At 55.8% G+C, this 26,034-nt stretch overlaps 1 protein-coding gene across 5 annotated transcripts in view; it reads left to right on the top strand.

The window, feature by feature from the left end:
* Nucleotides 1–26,034, top strand: part of PSD (pleckstrin and Sec7 domain containing) — a 47,493-nt gene that overhangs the window by 7,183 nt on the left and 14,276 nt on the right. The window contains exons 1-10 of one of the 5 annotated variants that reach the window (XM_061358733.1): nt 2,986–3,068; nt 5,981–6,875; nt 6,955–7,057; nt 7,538–8,006; nt 13,339–13,782; nt 22,705–22,905; nt 23,290–23,370; nt 23,914–24,026; nt 25,028–25,086; nt 25,641–25,730. In XM_061358733.1, coding sequence (XP_061214717.1) covers nt 6,108–6,875; nt 6,955–7,057; nt 7,538–8,006; nt 13,339–13,782; nt 22,705–22,905; nt 23,290–23,370; nt 23,914–24,026; nt 25,028–25,086; nt 25,641–25,730 — 2,328 coding nt within the window. In that variant the 5' untranslated portion in view covers nt 2,986–3,068; nt 5,981–6,107. Of the gene's footprint in view, nt 1–2,985; nt 3,069–5,980; nt 6,876–6,954; nt 7,058–7,537; nt 8,007–13,338; nt 13,783–17,633; nt 17,858–22,704; nt 22,906–23,289; nt 23,371–23,913; nt 24,027–25,027; nt 25,087–25,640; nt 25,731–26,034 lie in introns of those variants that run through there. The other 4 variants (XM_061358735.1, XM_061358734.1, XM_061358737.1 and 1 more) reach the window with 4 other exon arrangements.

The following is a 26,034-nucleotide window of genomic DNA, read 5'->3' as shown; positions in this document are numbered from 1 at the left end:
TGCATTAATTAGAGCCATGTAGTTAAATCTAGGTCCTGAGGGAACACGTGCAACCTAATTGGTTGCCCTGGAGCCCTCAATGCAGGCACATCGGAAGTTCAGCTTCCCTTGCTCAGTGGGACCCAACTCCTGCAGGGCTGGAGCTGCTATTTCTGTGGTGCTTCCAGTGAGCTGGGTGAGCAGCACCCATCTGCCAGCAGAGTGACTGTGCACCCTGAGGCCAAAGCACAGCTCCACTCACTTTGGCAGCACTGAGGCAGAATATGGCCCTTATGCTCTTCGAAGTGCCTTAAGCACAAGCTGCACCAAGGGAACCATCTCTGACATCCCCTGTACGCTCAGAAGCTGGCCTGGGGGGTACCAGGGTGTTTACTTCAAGTGGAGTGCAGCTGCAGGAAAAGCACCTTTCCAGAGTCTGATCCATGTGCCTCAGGACATGCTGGCATCAGCTTCTCCTGGAGCCAGGGTAGGAATGGAGCTCTTGTCTACCCCCTCCTCACCCAATATCATCTAGATCTGTTCAACTGCTGGGACACCATGACATCCAGGTTGATCTCTTCCAAGTAAGTTCATCATCATTGGTCTACCCTGTTGACAACCCACACCCTTCTGGCCTCAGGTGGGATATCTGTGTGTGAGGAGGGCTTGTGAAGATGAGCAGGGGCAATGCAATAGCTAAAAATCACCTGGAAGCTGCCTGTGAATGGGACTGAGGAACTGACAGAGCCCAGGAATCTGAAAGGGATGACATGGAATTTGGTGGTGTTCATGGGGGAAAGATGTGATACCACAGGCAGGGACTTAGAAGTGCTTAAGTGCCGAGGCAACAATAATGACAATGTGCACTGCCCTCCTAGCTCTCTGTCTGAGCCCTCTGGGTTGATGCATGGGGGATTCTCCTTGTCCCCTTCTGTCATCTGCCAGATGGGTTCCCTGCTTCCTCTCCTCTGCATCAGCTGCGAAGGGACGCACAGCAGGAGGGACCAGGGGATCCAGGGTTAAATCCTCAGCCAATGGGGCTTATGTCAGCGCTGGCTAGACCCATGTCAGTGGGCACATCCTTTAGGAGTTATAGGGCTGTGGGAAGGCAAGGGGGATATGGAGCAGAGTGTGGCAGGGAGAGCAACAGCTGCATAGTGGAAACATGCATGGTTTGGAAGGAGATGTGTTTTCTGCAGATGACCTGGATCTCCAGACAGGGTGGCAGCAGAGGAACTCTCCCTTACCCTCTGCAGCTCTCAGCTGGGCTGCCTGTGAGTGCTGGGAAGGCACAGGCACAGTGTCCTGGTGCAGACACACTGGGAAAAGCTCCTAGCTCTTCCCCTTGGTTAAATCTGTCACTCTGGCTGTGGCTTAGAGAAAAGCCTTCCCCCTCCCCGCCCTCCTGCCATCAAGAAGCTGCTGAAGGAATCGGGTCGTTGATCCTACAGCAGCGAGGCCCCTGATTATCCCAGCTTCCCGGAGCCTACCTAAAGCGTGCACGGCAGCTCAGGGACCTGCGGTCCCCGGCGTGGGGAGAGGGGCCCCACGCAGGCAGGAGCCTGGAGAAGCAGGGGGAACATGGCAGTGCCTCAATGCATTAAATATGAGGAGAGCCTGCCCAGCCTGCTGGTTTCTCCCTGTGTCCCTGTGTCTGGGAGGGGGCAAGGGGGCACACTTTGGGGTGACAGCAAGGCTAGGCGGGCACGAATCTGGGCTCTCTGCAGGGAGAGAAAGCAGCAAGGAGGAGCAGCTTTTCCCAGATTCCTCTTGCAGGCATGGTGTGCATGCAAGGCCCTGGCTCCCCTGGGCCCCTCCTCTCACACACATTTAATAACCATTACTGGGCTGGGTAATAAAGTGCTGTTTAATAGTGAATCAATCAGGCAACCCGGGCGGGCAGGGAGCGCTGGCTTCCAGCCCCAGCCACTGCCATGTGCAGCCCCAGTGCAGTAGCAGTGTTGTGGCTGGGGACCCTGCCACAGCACCCCTCATCTTGGTTCTCCACCGTCCTGCACACACCTCTGGTGCCTGCACACACCTCTGGGGCCTGCAACTGGCAGGATGCAAAGGATGGGGTTTCCACCCTGTAGCATTAAGTGGTTTCCTCAGGCTGGGCTGGCATTTCCCATCCTTAGGGTGGCTGGTGACACAATGATGTCAAGTCCCTGGTTGCCTGGGACACCTTGGCACCTGTGACCACAGTGTGCTTAGTGTCAGGATCTGTGGAGAGGTGAGACTCCAGCAAGGGGCCTTCCTGGAGGTGGCCAGTGGCCCAGGGCACATGGCAGCTTTTGTCTTGTCCTCATGATCCCAAGCAGTGGTGGGGTGTGGGGGCGACCTGTACCCTGCGGCATAGGGCACAGCACACAGGGCTATGCATGCTCATGCATGAGGACAAGTGTCTGCAGTCACACAGGATCTCGTATGCTGCTGAGCAGGGACACACCGTGCACAGTGATGCGCACACTGATGGAGAGGTGCATGCTATGGACATGTGCAGTGCTACACTGGGACATGCACAAGGCATGTATGAGGCCGGGTTCATACCGCACATGGGGATGTGCACACCGGGGCACAAGACCTCCATGGTGTTACACCAGGACACCAGGGTTGTGTGGGATGCTACACCAGGACATGCACACTGGCACACAGGGACACGTGCGCGGTGCTCTAGCAGTAAGCGCACAGTGCTACACCGGGACACGCCTGCCGCACACGGACACGCACCCGGCTCCGGTGTGGATCCGCCTGCTCCTCGCTCCGCAGGTACCGGTGCCACCGGGTGAGGCGGGGCGCGGCGGCCGACGGGGGTTTCCCATTGGCTGCCGGGGCTGTCAGCGGGGCGGAGTGACAGACCCGGGTCGGGATTAACGCGGCGGGGAGCGGCGAGCCAGGGCTGGTGGCACTGTACTGTACTGCACCGCACCATAACGTACTGCACTGCACTGCACTGCACTGCACCGCACCGCACCGCGTCCGACGGGGCGAACCGAACCGAGCCGAGCCGAGCCGTATTGTACCATACCGTGCCGGCGGCAGCGCGGAGCAGCGCCGCGCAGCATGCGGTGGCGGCGGCGGCACTGCCGGTAAGGAGCGGGGAGCACAGAGGACCAGGGAGCAGCGGGGCCCGGAGCGGGGGAACGGGGAAAGTTGCAGCAGGTGTTGCAGGGGCCCAGGCGGATCTGCGCCCTCTCGGCAGCCGTGACCGGCGGGCGGCTGCACAGGGCTGCGCTAGCACCGGTGAGAGCCCGGCGGGGTCGAGACCCCCCCGACGCAGGCGGTGTACTGATGCAGCGGGACGGGCTCGGGGCACCTGCCCGGGCACGGGGAGTGCGGCCGGGGCGAGGCGGGCGGCTCTGCGGGGGGAGCGAACGGCTCCGCCAGCCCCCCTGGCCGGGGAGGCTCCCTTCTCATCCGGATGGATGTCACATCCACTCAGGGCTGATCCCGCCGAGACGGGAGGTGCCGGACAAAGGAGGCCGGGCTGGGGTGGCCAGGGAGGGAAAGGCAGGCTAAGCTCAAGCTTGGACGTGGGGAACGTCCCCTGCCTCGATACTCCCTTAGGAAGGGGTCTCCTGTGTCCCATAGCCCCAGGGCCGGCAGGCACTCCCCGGTCATCACTCCATCCCCGAAACTGCCCTGTGGCCCGAGTGCAGAGGCACTTTCTGAGGACCACCCTCCCCAGCAGACGGCCTGGCATCCACAGCGTGCTTGTCCCCATTCCCTGCCATCGCCTCTGACAGTGGTACCGTGTCCAGCACACAAATACGGCCCATTGCGTGAATTCAGCCCCCAGCCCTGCACCTCCTGCTTCCTTCCCATCCCCGTCCCGTTCTTCGCCCGTTCCCCTGGCATCCTCCCCCGGCTCCTGCGCGTTGTCCCCACGCAGCCCTGCCGTGGGCGCGCTCTTCCCCCACAGTGTGAACAGCTCCTGCTGTCTGCTGCCTTCACTCCCATCACCCTGCTCCACCAGGCAAGCGCCCGCACCGGGGTGAGCATCCCCTGTTGCACCGGGTACAGCTCAAAGCAAGGGCTAGGAAAAATCCCTAGACATCCCTTTAGCTGCTAAGAAGAGGCAATCAGGAGGAGCAAGCTTCTTATGAGTGTGAGATGTTTTATTGAACAAATGAAATCCCCCACTGACATGCAGCTCCCGGCTATCACACTGCACCTCCCGAGTTTTTCTCTTTGAACGCATGCCCTGGGCTGCCCTAGCAGCATCCCTGTAAGCTTTCCTTCACAGGACTTCTCTGGCCTTCAGACAGTGAGATCAGCAAGCCTCCCTCCAGCCCACCAGTGCCATACAGCCCAACCCATTCATCACAGTGCTTTAAAGAGCATCAATTTGATTCACAATTTAAATCAGCAAGTAGGAAGCCTTAGCTCCATCACTGATCTTTCATCTCTGCTGCATTTTGTGCTTTTTACCTTTCATTATTAAAGAAAAGCTCTCTCTGCTGGATGGTGTAGCCATCCAGCTTCAGTGGGTCACAGGCACGCATGGCCTTTGCTCTGAATTTGATAACTCTCCTCTGCTAACTAGGAGGACATGCTGTGCTTATCCCATTCATTTTAGCAGTAACTTACACGTACTGAGATAGGCTGGGATTTTGTAGATTTGTTATGTTACAGTGAATGCCAAGTATTCCTAGTGATAACTGTTTTCCTTGGCATGTGTGTCAGTCTGCTTTGAGATAAAAAGTGGAACTTCATTAGAAACATATAAGCCCTGCATCTTTTGTTACTTATCAGTTAACTTCAGCAACCTTGAATGTGAACACAACCATAACATGAGAAAAAAAAACTGTAAAACCAGTAACTGATATATTAAACAGAAGGGTATATTTTTGTGAGTGAATTACAGATTGCTGCTGCTCAGCAGAAGACAGATTTTTTTAGAAGTGTGATAGTGCAGATAGATGGGTGCCTGCCCCTCAGAGTTATATTACTAAGTTATGTCTCTGCATCGCTAGAGCCTAAACAGTATTGAGAAATCCAGCCCCATGTCCTTCAGGAATTTAATCCTGCCTAGTTTGTGCATAGAAACAGAGAGAAGAAACCATGTTTTCCTCTGTTTGCAACTGACATTTGGTTTCTCACTTTAAAATGATGAGATCTAAGTGAGGGACTTGGTACCTTGGCATCTGTCAGAAGGCAAAAGCAGCCAAGGCGAAGTCCTGTTTGCACATCAGGATTTCAGAGAAACTCGCGGAAGGATGAGTGTAAGTTTCAGCTCCCCTGGGAGAAACAGAACTGTCAGGAGCCCTGCCAGTGCCAGTGGGGGCTCCAGTTCCTGCCTTCCCCTGCAGCTTCCCAGCCGCTACCATGGAGTGGCTGGTCTCACCTCTGTATGGAAGGTCCTTGGGCAAAGGCAGGCAGGCACGTAAGCTGTGTGCAGGGCCGTGTGCTCTGTTCTCCCAGGGTTAGGTGCTGACAGCTCCGTCTGTGCCACCAGTAGCAGCCACAGCATGTGCTGGTGTGACACACTTTAAACCAAGGCTGACCTCCAAAAGCAGAGTCTCTTTGCCCATGCTGCTCATGTTAAACTCCTTGGGCAAGTGTAATTGGAGGATGTATCAGTGATCCAGTGTATCATCTTTTCCCCCCTACTGAAGTAATTTTAGTAGGCTGTTGGTAGTAAATATTCATCCTAAAGCAGGATGAATGAAACCCACTTTAAAGCGCACAGTGTACTCTCTTGCTGTGTCTGTATGCTGGTCTGTGCAGAAAGTGCCTGAGCACCCTGGCACCCTGGGAAGAAAGCAAACACTTTGGGTGCCTGAGGACTGAGCAGAGGACTGCCACAGTGGTGCTGATGTGATGTTCACAACAAACCTTGCCTGCTTCTTGCAGCAGGAGGTTTGAAGGGGCTGTCTTACCTGGAGCATCTCTTACTCCTGCCACAAGGGCAAGGCACTTTTTGTCTGTCCTCCCAGTGTGCCTGGCCTTTTTCTTGTGTCCTCCCTGCCCTAACCAGCTCTCCTCGCCCTTGTTGCAGGGCTGCATGAGGATGCGTCGCCCCTCGACCCGTCCATCATCTCAGGGGTGCTGGGAACCCACCTTGCTGTGCCTGTGCCACCCAGCCGGGCCCCGGACCTGACACCTCCCTGCCCTCCTCCACCGGGATGGCCCAGGCGGGGGGACCCGTCCGCTTCCACCCCGAGGAGGGCTGTGGCACCTCGCCCCTGCCGTGCGCCCGCGGGGTGGACCGCAGGCCTTGGCTGGCAGGGGGCAGCCCCGAGGCCGGCAGGTGTAGCCCCCCGCGCTGCCTCACCCCCAACCTCAACGCCGGCCGCCTGCACCTGCTGCGCAAGGGCCTGGCCCCCGACACCCGCCGCTGCCCCCTCGGTCTCTACAACAGCACCGGCTCCCTGGCCCGCAGGCCGGCCGAGGCAGCTCCCTTCAGCAACGGGAGCTGCCCAGGCACGGGGCGCCTCACAGCCCCCTGCACCCCTCGGCGGGGCCGGCCCAGCCCGGGGGTCTCGTCCCTGGGCATCCGCAGTCCGGCGGCGACAGCGGCCCTGGAGGGACATAGCTCCGTGGTCACCTTCCGCTTCATCGAAAAGGCCAGCGTGCAGACCCTGGGCGGCCTGCCGCCCTGCGGGAACAACGGCCCCCGCAGCCTCAGCCGCAGCCTGGAGCTCGGCGGGGACGCAGGATGCCCCCGGCCCCAGCCCCGGCCCCAGGAGCGGCTCCTGAGCACGCTCAAGCTGGAGGCCTCTGCATCTGACCCGCTCCTGGCCGGGGGCAGAACGCCGGGGGAGACACGTCCCTGTGGGAAGGAGCCCTGTGCCCTCAATGCCGACTGCCTCTGCCGCTCCCTCACCAACGGGCTGCCAGAGGACCCCCCTGCCTTCGCCAGGACACCCCTGAAGCCAGAGGCCCGGCTCCAGGTAGGTACTGGGGTGCTCTGCACTGGGTGCGGGCTGTGCCCCAGCGTCTCTTGCCCACTCACCGCTCTCCCCTCTGCAGGGCAGCGCCTGGCCATATCCCCGGCAGAGCTCAGCCCATGCCCAACGCATTGCCAAGGCCAAGTGGGAATTTTTCTACGGCTCCATGGACACCCCGAAGACATGTAAGAAGTGTGGGGGGGGGGGGTGCCCTCAGCTGAGCCAGCCTCTCCTTTGCAAGTCTAAATTGCTGCCGGGACTCCCCCTGGGGGTGCCCATCCCTCAGAGCTTGTTGGTGCCCAACAAGAGATCCCCCCACGATCAGCCAGTCTGTGTCCCCTTGGGGCCAGATCCTACACACACCAGCTTCCCCACAGAGTTCCCTGTGGCCATGCAGTGTTATGCAAAGGGGATGACAGAGCACTGACCTCTGGCACCCCCCTGCTGCCTCTGCAGAAGGGCTTTGGGGTTCAGATGGGGGCTCAGGGCTGGCTGTGAGTGCACTAGCACTGATAGCACCCTGCCTCTGCCTCTCCCAGTCTTCTTCCTTCTGGCTTCCCTTCTCCATTCCCCAGTGCCCATCACATGTGTGTTGCTGCTCTTGCTGTGTGTGATGCCACAGGAGCAGCTCCCCACAGCTCTGAGTGCTTGGGGCTACCTTGCAGGCTCCTCTGCCGCTGACTCTGCTCCCCTGGCTGAGCCTCCGCAGAAGCCCGTTTGCCCGCCGCCCGCCAAGCCACCGGGGTTGGTACCTGAGCACAGCCTGAGCCATGTGGAAGTGGAGATAGAGATGTCTCCTACGGGCAGCCAGAAGCCCGGCTCCTGCGAGACTGGGATTATAAGGAGGACGGTGAAATACTCCGAGACAGACCTGGACACTGTGCCACTGAGGTGCTATCGTGAAACCAACATCGATGATATCCTGGCCGAGAAGGAGGAGGTGGATTCAGCGATTGAGAGCCAGAAGGACAGTGAGAGCAACCCAAGCTTTGGGGGCACCCCAGGCAGGAGGAACAGCATTCCGGAGGAGTCCCCCGCCCCAGGCACCAACTGCCCAAAGGACGGGCTGCGGGACAGGCACATGGACGAGGACAATGAGGTGTTTGAGGCAATGAGGAAAGAGAACAGAGAAAGGTGAGGCTCTGTGCACGAGTGCAAAAAGCTCCTCTCACCCTCCTTATGGTCCCCTGCGTGGTGAAACGGGTTCTGCCAAAAGCATCTGAGCCAAAAATCCCAGTAGCTCTATGCAAGTTGCACCTGGGGTAAGATGGGAGTCCTGGATCACCCCTCTGGGGCTGTGGCTGGGACTGAGACTGGGAGGGGGCCCTCACTGCCCTATGGAAAGAGTAGGGCAGCACCAATGATCCAGCCCTGGGTGATGTGCCATGGGCCCTGCTCCCCTGGGGTGAGCCCTGCAGATCATGTTGTGCAGCTAAACTGAGCCTTCCTGGAGTGGGTCCTTCCCTGATTCTGCTGGGCATTGGGGTGATGGTGGCAGGCTGCCTGAGACCAGGCCATGTCCTGAAACTGTTGCATGCTGCGAACGCTGCTGGGCTACCCTTCCATCTGCAGACAGCTCTGCCTTGGTGGTGAGAGGGGTCCCTTTTGCTCGGCCTCAGTAGGTATTTGCCATGTTTGAGAAAGAGTGGGGGATGTGCTGGGCTAGAAAAAGCCTCTTGTTGTCTTTTGTGCTGTTTGTCACTTGTGTGACAAAACACGCTGTGCTGAGGAGCTGATGAAGGTGACACCAAGGTTCAGTTGCCCACCCATGGGCAGCTAACACCATCTGAGCTGCTGTCCACCCTGCGCCAGGTGTGGGAGATGGGAGATGGTGTTTTGGCCCAGCAGCATGAGACTCTGCCTAAGCAATGTCCTCTGGAGTGATGGTTTGAACATGAGGAGTGACGGGCATCAGTCCACTTTTCCCAGGAGGCAACAGGAGGAGAAGAAGCTCCAGAGCACTCTGCAGGACAGCTGCCTGGAGAGAAAGGCCCTGGAAGGGATGGGAGATGCCCCTGCAGATAGTGCAGCCAAGGGCATTTCCTGTGTATTGGTAAAGAGTCATGGGTGAGGTAAGGAGCTCAGCATCATCAGCAAGTGCTTTGCAGAGCTAGGGAGAGTCTTACCTGGGAAGCACAAAGCTAGGGCAATGCCTGGGATGCTGTGTGGCAGCATGTGCTCACATAGCTCTGCGGAATGCAGGTGGGGAGCGTTTAGGTGGAAGAAAAGGAAAAAAAGGGGTTTTGCTATTGGCAGTGGGAAAAGATAATGAAAATATAGCCCCCAGTGGTACCCCTGCACTGGGAAGGAGAAACCCAAAGGTGCTGAGCTGATGGGGAGGGAAGGTGTGTGTCCCGAGAGGCACTGGTCTCCTGCCAGCTTGTCCAGCCTTTGCATCTCTAGTGGAGGGGGTGGATACCTCCCACCCTGCTGTCTGTCTCTGCGCTGGCCTCAAAAACTTTGGGTTCTAGGGAAAAGCTGAAAATAAGCATTCTTTTATGTATTCTTTTCCAAATGAATAGTGATAGAAGTTTTGAGTAAGGTGTAAAGTTGTTATAATTGCAAACAAGTTCTTCAAGATACTGTAAAAGTTGTCTTGCATCATGGTATTTTATTTCCACATATTTACTAGGTCAATACAAGCCCTGTGAGCTGTAAGCCTCTCTGAGGCACCTTACTGTAGCTCCCCAGGCAGCACTGAAAGCTTGGATGTGTCCTTAAATGCATTATTGCTCCTAAGGATGGTGCTGCAGGTATAATTACTGATGTGTATATAGGGGCATCGTTAACTTTACATGGCTTCTTTGTAGACCAGTGGGTTTCTTGCTTTGCAGCCCCTGAATATTCCCCAGGAAGGTGCAGACCCTGCAGACAGCATCTTGACAATCACAAGCCTCAAACCATGAGCTTGTTTAGCCCCTGCATCACAGCCCTGGGTTTTTGCTTACGCACTGTTTCTGAGCTCTGCAGCTGCAGTCCTCCTCCCTGTTTAGCAGTCAACAGTATTGATGCTTTCTACTTCAAGCTTTCTGCTTTGCCTGCTCACAAGGAGGGGTGATGCTGAGGTGATTAAGAAGCTCCCCAGATCTAGCACCATTCTGCTGCTGCTGGAGCTGCTGTACCCTAGGCCTGGGAAGGACCAGTCCTACAGAATTACTAAAGCACCTTTGGATGCTAATTTGCAGCAAGTAAACATGTAAATCCCTTTGAAAATCTAGCCTTAAGGGTTTAGCATGCTCTGTGAGGGGGATTTTGGCTTGGTACTGTTTTGTTGTCCTTCATATTCTGGCCAAAGGGCATCTTCACATTGGTGAGTTACCCTCCCAAAATGAGCCTATGCTAACAGCTGAAAAATCTAACACCAAATCAAATGAGACATGGAAAGTGATGGGAGAAACAGTGTCTTCTTCCAGCAAATCCGCTCCCTGAATATATTTAGAGTCAGATCTACCAACTCTAATGACTAGTCTAAGCCGTTATTGTCTTTATTCCCATTAGTCCCAGAAAGCCAAGACCTGTCAGTGAAAGCAGGCTCAATTCCCTTCCTCCCCGAGCACCGCACCAGCAGATGTGCTGGGTGAGCTGGAGGCAGGGCTGGTCCTGCAGCACGGGTGCCTTGGGCTGATAAGAGGGAAGAGACTGCTGCGGTGCCTGCTCCCCTGAGAGCGGCAGCTCCCTTTTCTCGCTACAAGTGGAATAGCCTTAACTGGGAAAGCCGTTGGATCTGCTACCTGGGGAGCCCTTCCAGAGCCTTTGTGCTCGCTGCTCTGCTGAAAATAGCCTCATGGCAAGCCTTGCTGGGGATTAAAAATGGTTACGGCCTCGGTTTCATCAAACACTTAAGCATGGGCTTAACCTGCCTCAGTAGTCACAAACCTCTGGTGTGATCACACAGGCTCAGAGCCCAGCATGGCCACAGAGCTGCAGCTTAGGGTGATACTTCAGTGTGTCGGCATGGATGTGGAAGCCTGGGGGGAGCACGGTGCCCATGGTGGGTACCTGTGGCTGAGCACAGGTTGGAGTTAGGTCTAAAAGCAGGCAGCTGCCAGGCTGGAGGAGGTGTGTGAAGGAGGTGCAAGGAGCTGCTGGGGCTGGTCCATACAAGAGCATCGTTCAGAGAGGGATAAAATGAGGGGCTGTTGGGTGGTTCTGTGCAGCTTCACTTTCAAGCTGAGTTGGGATCCCCACACAGCGCCTACTGTGACTGTGTGGGCAGGAGTGGGGCATGGCTGGGGCAGTCGGGGGTCTGGAGTGTCAGAAGAGCATTTTGCAGAGTGAAAACCGCTGAGGGCCTGAGCAGTGAGATTTTCCTCTTTTCTTCCCCCACTAGGGACTGCTCGGCTCTGCAGCACCAGGAGGGGAGAGGGGACAGAGCCCCTTCCCCTTCATCAGCCATCGGGTGCAGCTGCTGAAGCTCAGTTACTCGGGCCCTCATGGTCCCCGCGGGCAGGCCTTTGCCTGAAGGCTGCCCGCTGCCCGCTGGCTTTGGCACTGACATGCAATGCAGCGGGGCTGTTGGCTCTCGGGATCTGCTTGGCCCTCTCCCAAGGAAGGCTCACTGCCTCTTCTGCCCCAGCTCAAGGCTGGAAACCTATTTGCTTTCCCGCTGCCAGTCACCCTTGCACAGATGCTCGATTATAGCTTCTGCATCGCCTCCCCTCCTCTGCTCCTCCCACCTGTGTTTGTCTGACTCGGTGACGGTGCAATGACCCTTCCTGGGGGGCTGGAGCCGGTGTAGGGAGGCATGAGCAGTGCAGCAGCGGCTGATGAAGAAGCATCTAGATCCGAGCAGGAGTGGTGTGTGCCGGCAGCGCTGTGCCCGTGCTGCTGTGACTAGATCTTTCTGGAGCTGAACGGCTTTGCGCTTGGTATTTTGAGGTGGAGGGATTGCTTTGAGAGCTCCGACGATGTGGACAAAACCGGCTGTGGGTTTTTTTTCTGTGTCTTTGGCTATAAACGCAAGAATAAGCCCAGCTCCCCCTCCTGGAAACAAGGTCCCTTCTGTCTGCTGGCACTGTCCTCCCCATTGCCCTCCTTATGAATCTGAGGCAGAAAACAAACTCAGCAGCGGTTAGCATAGTTTAGTAGCACACAGCTGGGTGGTAAGGACAGTGAATGCACATTTGCATCTGTAAAGCTCATTTTCAGATGTTAAAGAGGTCTCCTCTGCCTTGTCCTTGCCAGAAAGGTGGGAATGGTAAGAGCATCAGTGTTGCGCAGCCATGATATGCTGGGGGTTAGAGCAGCCTCCATCCTGCCTTGCTTACCTGTGCCTGGCTTTGCTGTGCTCCCTTGAAGCCCACTAGCACTCTGGGGGACTCTTGTCCTGCTGAAGTAATCAGGGTGAGATTTTTGAGCAGTATGTGGAGCATAATGAATGAAAACCATTTGGTGCTTGTAACAGGAATGCCTTTTCTGAGCCCTCTGTACAAAGCTGCTTGTTCGTAACAAACACGACAAGGTGGAGCAGTTCCTCTCCTTTCATCAGAGGAGAGAGTGGCATAACAAGTGCTTTTCTGCTGCTTTAATAAAATGGTAGTGGCTTATGAGCAAAGTAGGCTTTTAGGGCTGTGTTTATTATGCTTGTACAGCTGAAGCATTGATGTTCCCTGGGTTGGAAATGTCCCGGTTGTCACATGCTCTGATGGAAGGGCAGGCTGCACTTCACCTCATTTACAGAACAAAACACTCAGGGCTCCAGGGTTAAGAAACTCCTGTGTCGGAGCGGACCCAGATGTTTGTGAGGCAAACTGGGCCTCCCTGCAGAGCTGATCCCTGACAAGATGATGAGCCAGGACCAAGCCTGGCCTCTAGGACATGGGCTGGCTTAGGTCCCTGAGCCCAGAGGTGGGTCTAAGGCTCCCTCTGTTCTGTCTGGGGAAGCCTGGGGCTCAGCCCTGCCTTGTGCCAGGTCCCAGATATCTCCTGGGACCAGCCAGCAGACCTTGCAGGTAGGTGCTGGTCATGGTCTGAGCATGGTGCTCACTGACCGCCGTGCTCACCAACCACAGTGCTGTGTTCATGGAGGAAAGTGTCACGCTGTCCTGAGCAGCTTTAGGAGGAACCTGGTGGGTGCTGGGAGCTCTGAAGGCTTGTGGAAAACGCAGCCACTTCTAGATTTGTTTGGAAATGGAGCTGAACCACATCCTGCTTCTGGTGCTTGAGCCCTTTATTGGATCTAAGCTCAAGTCAAATGTCTGGGAGCAGTAGCCATCTCATAAGCTTCTTATGAGGATGAGCCACTAAAGGAACAAAAGTCTGTGGCACATTAAAGGAAAAGCATATGTCTGGAAAGAGGCCAGCCCAGTCCTTCTTCCCGTGATGTCTTGGGCAGGCAAAGGTGTGGATGTTCAGAGGAGATTTCTGCCCTCCCCAGTTTCCTTCTGGAACAGTACATGGACTTTTGTTTTGGGCTTTGATCCCTCGCTTCTCAGTGACCAGTTCTTCTCACTTTCTTTCCCTCTAGGATCATGGACCGAGACACACAGGGTATGCTCAAGTCTCCAGTGCCCTTCCTCCTGGGGCACAGCCTCTCCAAGGATGGCATGGACTCTTTCAGCAAGCATTTTGAGAGCATCATGGAGTCCCATCGAGCCAAAGGCACATCTTACACCAGCCTGGACTCAATTGACGTCCTCTCCTCCCCAGCCCGCACCCATGGGACGTTTTTCACTTTTGACCTCCCAGCCGTCACCCCAGAAATACAGGGACAGATCAAAGACAGCGCCAAGCTGATCGAGGAGAACTTTGCTCCGCTGGCTCACTTGGAGCCAGACTCTGGGACAAGTTCAGCTACAGATGCCCCCTGGACAGAAAGAGAGGAGGAGCGAGGGAGACGAAGCAAAGGTGTTCGGCATAGCCCTTGCCGCTCAGAGGACAGCTTTGGTACTCCCTTGGCCTCCAACATGAGGTGAGTGACCGAAGTTGCTTGCTGTCCAGCTGGGCCACCAAAGCTTCCTGTGGAATCTAACGCTGTATGGAGTGCTTTGCAGCCAAGACCTGTGTTGCAGGGGAGGAGGTGAAGGGTCAGGAACAGATTTTCTGTGAAGCTGCTGATCAGGCCAGTGATCACCACAGTGTTGTGGTAGGCACGTTGTTGGGAGCACATCTCCTTTTTGATCTTGGCCAGCTTTGTTGGTGCTGGAGGGCTGTGAGGTTTCCTCCAGCCTAGCAAGCAGGGAGTCACAGGACTTCAATCCTTTGGTGGTTCCCCTTGCAGGACAGTCCAGTATCCATGGTGGCTGTGAGGAGAGGCCAGTCACAAGTTGAGCAGTGGTAGAATTTCAACAGGCTTTCCCTCCTGGAGGCCAAAACTTCCTGGTACTGCCGCACTCCTCACCATCTGAGTAGCACCCTCCTGTTTCTTGAGGGCAAGAGTCTGACAGTCTTGTATGTATTGTCCTGGCCTCCTGAACCTCCTCAGGCTTGTGTGTGTTGGGAGATAGAAAGCAGAGATTATCACGACCCACCCTGTACCTTGCTCCAAGACTGCCTGCTTCTGGGCTCAGGATGGCTGCCCCATGCTGGGGAAAATCTCTTGTGGATCTCTGAGCTGGGAGAGCTCAGCCCCCGTTACTTCCAGCCTATCTCGGTATGAGACCATGTCCAGGCTGAGACACTACCTGCAATCCTATGCCTTCCAGCAAGGTCTTGGGCTGTGGCACTTTTGATAGGGCAGGTTGGCAGACATCATCTCCTTTTTCCGAGGTACACTCATCTGGAGTGTGGTCAGGTTCAGTCTGGATGTCAGGTCTTGTCCAGTGGTTCAGCTAGAGAACTGGTGACTCTTGGAGGACTTGGTATCTCAGTCTTGCCAGCACTGACCTTCTCGTTTACACTGCCTCCCTGCAAGGTCTCTCAGCCCAGTGGCCTTCTGTGCAATGCCAGAGCCTCCTGAATCCCTCATCTGCTTTCTAGGCTTTGGTCTTTTCCACACCAGACTTCTTTGGGATAGGTCTTTTCCACAACAAACTGATGTCACTTTTGGTCACAACCTGCACCATACTCATACACTCATCTTTGGGTGGCCAGGTAGAGATCTGAGCCCTGTGTCCTCTCTGATGTCTGCAGTCCACAGAGAAGAGTGGGGTATCACACATGCTTGTGGTCCCTGGATCACTCAAAAGGCATTTTGGAGCAGAGGGGTGCTGGGTTAGGCCTTCCCTTTCTTTGGTACACAGGAGCCAGGGACATGGTGGCACAGAGGCCAGGCAAGGTTTGTGCTGTAAAAAAGGTGATGTCTGAGAGGTACGAGGCAGCAAAGGGTGGCAGATCCGTGCTCTCTGCAATAAGAATTGGCTTTCTACTTCTTTGACAAGGCAAGGGACCAAAACAGAGCATCCTGGAGAAACCAAGAGGACAATATCTGACTTATCATCCACAGACTGCCATCGTACCACAGCAATACCAAAGCAGGGGAGGCGTGAGGGTGCAGAGACACAGCAACATGGCATCCTAACAGAGGTTTTTCGTCACTAGTTTATAGCCAGTGGAGTGCAGAGTGTGCTGGCAGTGCACACAGAGTGTGGCTGCTGCAGATTTCAGAGCAGTGCTGGGCTGTGGCACAGGCCATGGAGGCGTGTTGTGTCTTCCCCCAAACTGACCTGCATCTTGGCTGCCACCTTTGCTGAGCCTATTCTCCCCTTCAGCCCTCACAAGCAGGAGTACCTCTGCTCTGGTGGCAGGGGAGCACAGGGGAAACCTAGCTGCAGCCCTCACTGCACTCCCAGGTAGTTTGAGGAAGAATCATAGAATAGTTTGGAAGATCTTATGCAGCCTTTCTAGGCAAAGCATGACCGTAACAAGATGTCCCAGCACCCTGTTCAGCCAGATCTGGAAAGTATCTAACACCGGGGAGTCCACCACCTCCCTGGGCAGACTGTTGCAATGGCTGATTGTTCTCACTGTGAAAAATTTTCCTCTAGTGTACAACTGGAATCTCCCCAGCAGTAATCTGTGCCCATCACCCCTCATCTTTTCTATGTGACTCCTTGTAAAAAGAGAATAGCCACCTTCTGTGTAGCACCCTTCAAATACAGGAACATGGTGATGAGGTCCCCCCTGAGCCTTCTTTTCTCTAGGCTGAACAAACCCAGTTCTCTCAGCCTTTCCTCACAGGGCAGGCTTCCCAGGCCTTTGATCATCTTTGTGTCCCTTCTCTGGACCCTCTCTAGCCCTATGTACATCTTTTTGTATAGGAGAGACCAAAACTGAACACAGTATTCCAGGTGTGAATTCCATGGCTGATTGCTTAAAGGTTCTCATGAGCTGGAACCAGTGGCTCCAGGTGCCTGGCAGGGTTGATTTGCTCGGGCAGGGAGTATCCTTGTAATGCTCCCACTAAGGGGTATTTAATGGAAATTGCTGGGAAAAGGAGCTAAGGAACTTCTGCAGCCATTGTAATACAACATCACCCATGTCAGCAGGGCCAGAGCTGGGCATTCACCACTGCCCATAGTCACAGGCAGTACAGACTGATGGCCATCAGCTCAGATGGACTGGGGACCCAAGGCAGAGGGGCTCTGCAGTGGAGGCTGTGCAGGGCTTTGGCAAAGGGGTGACTGGTGATGAACACCAGCAGGTCTAGGTTTGTGTGTGCTGCCCTGTGGCTGTCCTCTTTGTATCTGCCAAACCTGTGGCATGAATTGTTGCAGTGGTTGGGGTTGGGTCTGGCTGGGGATGGCCTTGCAGCCTGTAACTGTCTGTCTCTCAGTGGTGGTGGCCCCTGCATCGCAGGGGAGACATGGTGTCCCCCGCGGCCGGCAGCCTTGGTTCGTGCAGCCTCAGCTTACATCAAGGTTCTGGTGTCCCTTGGCGCACAATAGTCTGAGACCACGCTTTTATCTTGACCTTGTACATGGGGAATGCGTCTAAGTGCAGACCCAGTGAGGCTGCCCCAGGCACTGAGATGCCTGTGCCTCCTCTGGTGGCCTTGGTTGAAAAGGAGGGAGCAGTGGCTGAACAGCAAGGGTCCCACTGTGGGACTCCCTCTCTGCTCCTCCACAGCGGGACACCCCACGGCACTCCCAGCATGGGGCAGAGGCTCTGTGAGTAGGTTATCACCTGTCTGGGGGAGGTGAAGGTGTGCAGATGCCTGCTCTCGCTGGGCAGAGGGAGAGACTGCACTTAGAGCAGTCTGTCTTTGGGGTGGTGATGGTGACCCACGGGGTGTGTGGAGGGGCAGAGCCCTGCAGGGCTGGGGAATCCCTCCGGTGCTGGTGAGATGGCAGGGTGGGAGCTGGGGCAGCCCTCGGGACTGGAGGGCTGTCACTCCTGCGGTGGCAGACGGACTTTTGCAACTGCAGGTCCAAATCGCCAGCCGTAGCCACGCTGCTGGTGCAAAGCGGGCACCCACAGTGCGCCCTCCCTTGCCGCAGTCCCGCACACCCTGCGGGCCGTCAGCCCCAGCGGGATGCAAATGGACAAACTGCACCTCCCTGGGGTTGTGAGCCCCCTGGTCCGGCCGCCCATTTCCCCTGCCCATCCCGCTCCTCCAGAACCATCCGTGCCGGTTCCTGAGGGTGCCGGCAGAGGGAGGGGACGTGACTCGTCCCCTCGTAAGAGGCACCGGAATCAGGGGCATCGCCTGAGGTGGGACGAGAAGAAGGGCAGGAGGAGAAGCGGCAGCAAAAGGCGGGGGGGAGGGGGAAGGTTGCAAACAGCCTGGTGTAAAGGGCCCCGTATCACGGTGAGGGGCGGCACGCCCGCAGCCTCGCTAGAGGGAGAGCTCCGCGCTGGCGCTGCGGCGTGGGGAGCACAGGGAGCCCCGGCCGGAGAATGCGCCGGGAAGCAGACCCTCTACCCCGACAGACCGCGGCTGCCGGCGACCCCCTGAGCGCCGAGCCCCCGCCAATAAGCTCTGCTGTGTTTCATTATAAGGTCCTTTCTGTTACTGCAGCAGTCGGTGAGCCGGTGCCCCTCCCCTTCCCGAGGCCAGCGCAGGTCTGTCAGCTGGCCCGAGCTCCCAGTTGGCACTGGGGAAACTGGTGAGATGATGCCTTTGAGGGCTGTGCCCAGTCTGGGGCCCGTCGGGTGTATTCGGGGTTTGACGTGGGAGGCTGGGGGTGAGGATGAACAGAGGAAGGAGGGCAATGAGGAAAGGGAAAGAGGAGCTGGGAGGGATTGGGTGGGAGCACAGGATGGGGACAGGGCTGGGGCAGAGGATGAAGAGGGTTCCCGACAAGCATTGGCATGGCAAAAAAATGGGTCATAAGCCTGGGGGGAGTTTTCCCCTAAGCATTTATTTCGATGTGAAGCTCTGAAGGGCAGCAGGAGCTGGGAAAGAGAGTACACATCAGATGAAGGATGGGGCAGCAGACCAGGTCCCAGGTCTGGCAGGGCTGCCTCCAGAGGCACATCCCATCCCTGCGGGACACAACCCGCATTAATCTCAGGCACTAATTCCAGCCCCTGGGTCAGACTTAGAGCCCCTTGGCTAGGTTTTGCTCAAGGGTGTGAGAGACTCAGGTTTCCTTGTGCTGTCCCTATGGCATCTGTGTCTCTGAAGGAGAAGACAGTTCTCTACCCAGCAGGTGAGTAACCAGATTTTAAGGGTCTCCGCTGGCTCCAGAAATTGTTTACTGGGAATGCAGATTCACCCCTGTCCTCTGCAGGAGCAGCTGTGACACCCACAAGGGACTGGTGGGGAGGGCTGATGGAGGACAGGCAGGCATCTCCAGAGAGGGCTGGTGTGCTGCAGGGGAGGCTCTGGAAGTCTGCAGAGAAAGAGGACCGAGGAGGGGCACAACTGCTCCAAGTTAGGTCCTACCTGGACCTGGCAGCAGGAACGCTGGAGGGTGCTGCTGTGGCTGCGTGACTTTAGGATCGAAAAGAGCTGCCAGAAAGCAGGACCAGCCCTGCCTGTGCTTGGAAGCCAGCTTGGCTGACCTTCAAGTGTCCTCTCAGCCCTAACTTCAATTCTGCAAGGAATGAACCAGCCCAGATCTTGTCTGTCATAAATCACAGTCGCTCCGCTGAGACCGATGGAGGGAGCTGCGTTTATTTAGCTCAGCCAAAGATCCGGTCTGGTACATTCTTAGCAGCAACATTAGGCAGGCTGTGCTCGCTTGGCAGAGGCATTGGGCATCTAGCCATGCATGTGGGGCACTGGGAATCGAGGGCAGAGTGCTGCTCTGCCCCATGCATGTGTCCCTCACAGACTCAGACCAGGCTCTCTGCGCTATCCCTTCATGGTGCAGGATGCAAACCAGCCTCCTGTGGGGAGCAAGCAGCATGTGGATTGTGGTTGGAGGTTGTGAGTTTTCTGCAGCAGGTATCTCACCTGGAAATGTGTCAGGCAGGACCTGGACAACACAGGAGCTCAGCTGAGCACCCTCAGCTGAAACCAATGGCTATGCCGCCCAGCTTGTGGCCAGGGGCATCTCTCCTCCTCCACTCCTGGGGAGTGGGGTGTTGGTGCAGGAAGGATCCCACTATGCAGATGCCGTATGGGAAGGATCCTACCATACGGATATATCCCTGCTGGCAACCAGAAGCTGAAGGTCAGCCCTCTAGGGCAGGCTTTACTGAGCTAGTGCCTTATTGCTCCCCCACATCCAGGAGAGAAGATTTACTCTTGGTTGCTAGCAACCATGGAGAGAACATGGTGCTGAGTGAGCCTGGTTTGTGTTGGCAGGGGGGAGAGGAAGTCAAGGCTCCTGCAGTGACATACTGCATTGCAGCCAGGGAAGGAAGGTGCTGCGGTCTCTCCTGCTGGGCTCCAGGCACTCAGCCAGTGGAGGAATATTGGGGTGAGACAAAGATCTGGCTCCAGAGGAGGAACATTTGTCCAAGAAGGAACATTTGAGCCCTGGAGAAGGACTGCCTGTGGTGTGGTGGCCATGAGCAGGACCATGGTCTTGCAGCAGCTCCCCAGGGCTGGGAGCACATGTTCCTTGTGCTGAGCTGGGGTGGGAGGTGGTGAGTGCAGAGCCTCCGCCCTGGGGCAAGCCCTGAGCTGGATCATGTCCCTTCCTTGATGGAAGAGACCCCAGAAGCACCTCACTGCTGCCAATACACGGGCTGGGACCTTGAGCTCTCAAGGAAACACCTCTGAGGCTGCAGGTTACCAGTGCTCCCGCTGACGTGGAGTGTGGCAATGGCTGTCCAAGGCGGGCAGCACAGAGAGGAATGAGCTGGTTCTGGGTCTGCTGGGGGATGACTCATCTCAGGCATGCTGAGGATACTCACACAATACCAAATTTGATCTTTATTTCTTAAGTGTGGGCCACTTCTTGAGTTGAAAATGTATCTAATGTAAAAAATATTGTCTCAGTGTTTCTTCAAGCCAAACTGAAATGTCACTTTAGAAAGTACACTAAAAAAAACCCACCCTGAGACATTAGCTCATTGGCAAGAAAATTAACGTCACCTCAGTTGCCTTATACAGGGACACATCTCTTTGCTGTGCTCCCCATTTGCTAGAGGATTGGGTTCTTGGTTTTCTCTCCTTAAGCTCCACGTTCTCCAAGCCAGCTGGGGCTTTGAGGGGTGACAGATGGGTGCCATGAATGGGGGACTTCCAGCCTACTGAAGCACAAGAGGGGCTTGAGTCTTGGAAGAAAACCCATTTCATGTCATGGTTGGGCAGTGCCTCATCCTGAGAGCAAGGTTGTGCTTTGCTGTTGTAAAACCCCAAATCAGTATGAAGACTTGGTGAGGGAGGGAACAGCAGATCCTGCTAGCAAAGCTGCTTTGACACCCAGGCTGTGATCCCTGCATGCCCATTGCAAGAAGCAGGGCAAGAACTGCAACCGCAGGTTGGGAGCCTGCAGGGAGGTACAGATGTATAAGGACAAGAGAGGTTTTGTAAATGGCCTATGCCTGGATGCTCAGCAGTAGGTAGTAAAGCTGAGGACCACAGATTGGGAAGAGAGGTCATGGCGGGAGGCTCAGAGCTCTGTTTGCCTGGGGAGGCTCCAGTGGCCAGCCAAACGAGGTAGGACAGGCCACGTCTAGTTGGGAGATTTTGTTGATGGTGGTTGAGAAGAATGAAGAGGTGTTCAGAGGGTGACTGAGCAGCTGCTTGCTCTGGAGGTGCAGTCGGAGGATGGGGAGCGGTGGAGCTGTGGCTTTGAGTTTTGTAGCTCAGCCTGCAGCTGGAAGAGCAGCCTTGGAGCTGCTGTGACAGCAGATAGATAGAATTTAGTGAAAAATACAGTCACCACAACGTATGGCTGGCAGGGGCTGGTTGTGGGGATGGGTTTGTCTCTGCTGCTGGGAAGCAAAGAGCCTGTGAGCCCTGTCTCTGGCTGAGAGCACAGTGGCTGCAGCCACTCAAGGAGCCCGATGGTGCTTAAGTGTGTGCCCAGTACTAGCCCCTGGGGTGGATGGCTTTGGCACTGACAGAGAGTGTGGGCACAGCTGGAGGGCCGTGGGCACCAGGTTCCACACCAGCAGCACCTTTGGATGTGGCCAACCTGGTTTTGGGGGGAGGAGAAGTTTTAGGCAGGTGGGAGGGATGCCTGAAGTTCGGGGTGTGCTGGTGATGTGAATGGTGATGCTGGAAGTGCCTGCCCAGCACAGTTCCCCCGAGCAGGTGGACTCAGAGCCTGTTTGCTCCTAATGACCTTGTGGCCAGCCTCATAGCTGCTCCCACCAGGGTGGCATGGGGTGATGAACAGGCTCTTGTAGAGGGCTGGGGCTAATTGGGCAAGGATCTGCCCCGGGAACCCAGCCAGGGCTTACCACTATCACTGCCCAGCACTGCCAAGCTCAGCAGTGGTCCAAGCCAAGTACATTTCCCTGGGGATCTGCAGGGTGTCAGAGCTGCTTTCACCAGGGAGGTGTCCATCCCTTGGGTTTGAGCACAGAGGGGCTTCCCTGCTGGATGTGCCAGGAGGGTGGGAGGAAGGTGCCCAGGAGGCAGCCTGTCAGTGCTATGTGTGGCTCCCCTGGGAAAAGTAGTCCTGAGGAGCAAGGAGGCTGCCTCTGTGCAAGAAGTGGAGCCTCAAGGCGACTGGCCTGGGTAACTGGCTCAGGAGAGCAGGCCTCTTAAAAGTCAATTAGACTTTTAAAAATAAATGGGACTGGAACATTGCGAGGGCTGCCAGAAAATTTGGGTGAGGTCAGAGTTACTTAATGTTCGTTGTTGATTAGATTCAACCGTCTTCTTGGTTGGGATAACTTCGGTGGTGCTGAGTCAGACTGCTTTGGGGGCTAAGCCAAGAGCGTCTCCTAATGTGGCCATTTAAGGCATGGTGGGCTGAGAGCTGATGGGCAGCCTGAAGTACACCCCTCTGTGAGCTGGGAGGCCCGGGGGGGGGTGGGGGGGGGTTGTTCTTTTCTTTGCCTCAGTTTTCCCTTCTGTGAAGTGCTTTGAAGTCAGAGGGTGGGAAAAGGCAAGTGAAGGAATTATTGTTGTCTTTATCTCGGGTAGAAACTGCGCTGAAGAGCAGCACAAGATGTTTGTGCAGGTTAGAAAATGAGTGTGGATGTGCGGGACAGCATGTGATGTGCACAAGTTTGTGCTCCGAGTCTTCACTACGGCTGAGCTTGGCAGAGCCTGAGCCCACACATGCAGTTTCCCAGGCTCAGGGTGGGGGACTTTGGAGCGGTTGTGCTGTCACTCCACTTACAGTTTGGATGTGGGTTTGGAGGCCTTGGTCCTGTCATCAGTCACTTGAACTGTCCTGTCACCCCACCTCTCCTGCAGCCACATCCTCAAACCTTGCCTTAGTTCCCAGAGCTGACCTGGGGGTGTCTCTAACCAGTGTCTCACCCTGGGCCCCAGAACTGAGTAGCCGCTGGGGGTGAGGAACCTGCATTTCCTGAGAAGCTGGACAAGGAGAGGATCTGCAGACAGGCTAACATGGAGTGTTCCTTCCCATTGCAGCGACCACCCCCTGAACCAGCTGGTTTTGGACTCAGACTCAGAGATGGACAGCATGGAGCAGCTGGCCCTGGGCAGCACGGACACTCTCTCCAATGGGCACAAGGCTGACCTGGAGGCTGCCAAACGCCTGGCCAAGAGGCTCTACAACCTGGATGGCTTTAAAAAAGCAGATGTGGCCCGCCACCTGGGGAAGAAGTATGTGTGGGCATTCGCAGGGAACGTTCCATTCTGCAAGGGGCACACCTGCACCCACAGCTGCTGCCCTTGTGGTGCACCGGGCTGGCAGGGAATAGTTGGCAGGACCACAAAGCCCACTCTGCACAGGTGCTGGGGCAGGGGGATGGTTAGTGGACCTCTTGTGAGCCCTTCCAGCTCTAGCTTCTCCAGTTTCTTTTCCATGTCCACTATTCCAGTTGGATCTGTGGGTGACTTCTCTGCATTTCATGGAAGTCTGGGGTGACTGTGTCAGCACACCTTCCACAACCCTTGGGAGCTCTCAGCCTCCAAGAATCCACCCACTGTGTCCCTTTGGTTGTCCCCATATTCTGGTTGATCTCACTCTCACCTCCCTCTTTACTGTTTCAGCAATGAGTTCAGCAGGATGGTGGCAGGGGAATATCTGAAGTTCTTTGTGTTCACGGGGATGAGCCTGGACCAGGCCCTCAGGTCAGAGCTGAGCACATGTGTGCATGTGTGGTGGCCACCCAAGTGGGTCCCAGCAGACCATGTCCTCTGCAGCTCTGCACCCATGCAGAGATCTGCAGGAACAGGCAGACCCCTATGGCTCCCACGTGGAGATCCTCTTACCTCTTAAATAGCAGGGGGTGATTCCCAAAGTGGTCTCTCAGCCCCACAACCAAGAAAGCATTCCTGGTCTTAATTCAGTAGTCAGTGTGGTTGGGTGACAGGCAGGTTCAACTAGACCTGGCTTTCCAGGCCTTCAGCCTGGACCTTCCTGGTGTAACCCCCACCTCCTTTCCCAAGTGTAGTTCCAGTGTAGACCTACAGTCTGACTGTAGGTCTCTGCAGGGTATGGTGCTGTGGGCTTGAGGGGAGTCCTGCGGCACACTGCGAGGGATGAACATAGGTTTCATCCAGTACACACGGGGGTCTACAAACCAGAAAGCTCATCTCCACTCCTGCACAGGGTGGGTTGGAGAAGCTGCTGGTGGGTTTCATATGTCACCAACACTGCTGCTGCTTCTTCAGGTCCTTTCTAAAGGAGCTGGCCTTGATGGGAGAGACACAAGAGCGAGAGCGAGTGCTGGCTCATTTTTCCCAGCGCTATTACGAGTGTAATCCCAATGCCATCTCTTCAGAGGGTAAGAAACTGTGCATGTCTCTGTGTGTGTTTCAAGCAAACCCATGCATTCATCATCTCGGTGAAGGTGCTCAAACTGAAACCAGAGAGCAGGCTGGCAGCCTATACTGACACCTTACGAGACATCCCCGACTGGGAGATGTCATTTACCTCAAATGACAGATGCTTTTGAGTATTAAAAACGAAGAAACAGGCACTGGAATGGGTTGCCCAAGGAAGGTGTGAATGCTCCATCCCTTGCAGTGTTCAAGGCCAGGTTGGACAGAGCCTTGGGTGACATCGTTTAGTGTGAGGTGTTCCTGCCCATGGCAGGCAGGTTGGAACTAGATGATCTTAAGGTCCCTTCCAACCCTAACTATTCTATGATTCTATGAAACACCAAACCTGCTCCTTTTGGATCATGCATAACTAGGGCTCAACCCATCCTTAATTCTGACCCTGAGCAGATTAGCACAAGAGGCAAAAGAAGGCCCCCCCTCACCAAATAGACCCCAGCTCTCAGACCGTTGGCTCAAGCAGTGGCCAGGTGAAAAAACTCAGGTGCCTGGCACTCAGGGTGGCACGGACACCCACTTTGTGCCGTTTCACATCTTTGTGCCTCTCCTGTGTGTGTGTTCACGTGCTTTGCTCTGGGCTGGCTCTGGGGCAGGTGAGGTTTGGGCTGCCTGGCTGGCAGGGGGCTGTGCTGGTCCCACCTTGCCGTGCTAGGAGCTCTGCAGGAGTACCTGCAGCACTGCTGACTGGCTGAAGGGACTGCAGGCTTGGAAGGGAGTTTGTACACTCGGGCTTGGGACCAGCTTTAATTCAGTGGTCTCCTATCTGCTCACGCACGTGCTGCCACCACCACACTGACTGCTGTGTGCCTAGGGTGGGAGGAGGGGGCTTGGGGCTCTTCTGGGGGCTCAGAGACCCCATGCCCTGCCTGGGGTGCCGAGGGGCTGGAGCACCGGCTTCAGGTGCTGAGCTGGGGGTTCTAATTCCTATCCTGTGCTTGTGCTGCAGATGGAGCCCACACCCTCACCTGTGCCCTGATGCTACTCAACACAGATCTGCATGGACATGTAAGTTCCCACTGCCAGAAGCCCCATCTGTCCCTGCACTGTCCCTGCACCCACTGCCCTGAACCTTAGGTGCTGCAGGAAGAGTGAGGATTTGCAAGGACAGAGCCATGTGAGAAGGAGACATGGGACCCTGGGCCTGTGAGGATTGGTCACCCTTAACATATCTGGGGAGGAGTGAGGTTGAATGAGAGGAGGGGCTGATGATGGAGGGATGGGGCTTCGGAGGAGATGCACTGAGCTGGAAGATGTGGAGGTTGGTTGAGGACAGAAGAATAAAGTGGACAGGGAGAGAAAGCGGGAGTGAGACTCCAAAGCCAGCTGCCGTCGCGAGCGGGTGGCACCCAAATTAGACAAAAGCTATTTAAAACTCTGTGAGTCAAGGCAAAGCCAGCAGCTTCACCACCTCCTGCAAGCAGCCTCCCTGAGACCTGGCTGGGCCCTCAACCCGCTGCAGAGATAGGGGGTCTGTTCCTGGGCTGTGGGACCTCTTCCAGCCAGCACTGGCCCCTGGCCCAAAGATAACCCCCACGTTTCTCTCCCCGTGGCTCCCCCAGAATATTGGAAAGAGGATGTCCTGCTCTGACTTCATTGGCAACTTGGAGGGACTCAACGGAGGCACTGACTTCCCCAAGGAGCTGCTCAAGGTAAATTCAGTCTCTCTCTCTGGCCAGACAAGCAGCAGGAGCAAAAGTGAGAGCTTTGGGCAGGATCATGTGGATGGTTACCTGGGGCACAAATGAATGTGTTCATACCCGTACAGGAATGGTGGTGATCCCTTGGCCTGCAGTTTTCTTCCTGTCTTGCTGAGGAGAACATGGGCTGTCCCATTCCCCCAGGAGGATGCTGGAGCTCCAGCTGGAGTCCTGATTCCCTCACTGATCTTGCTGTGCCTGCATCACAGGCAAAGGGGCATGTGTTAGGGGCAGCTTCCTAGGGTTGGTTTCCCCA

Source organism: Neopsephotus bourkii, unplaced genomic scaffold, assembly GCF_033783945.1.
Source record: "Neopsephotus bourkii isolate Nb327-2 ecotype Australia unplaced genomic scaffold, CSIRO-AGI_Nbou_v1 NB_951, whole genome shotgun sequence".
NCBI lineage: Eukaryota > Metazoa > Chordata > Aves > Psittaciformes > Psittacidae > Neopsephotus > Neopsephotus bourkii.
This window is presented reverse-complemented; position numbering and strand designations above follow the sequence as displayed.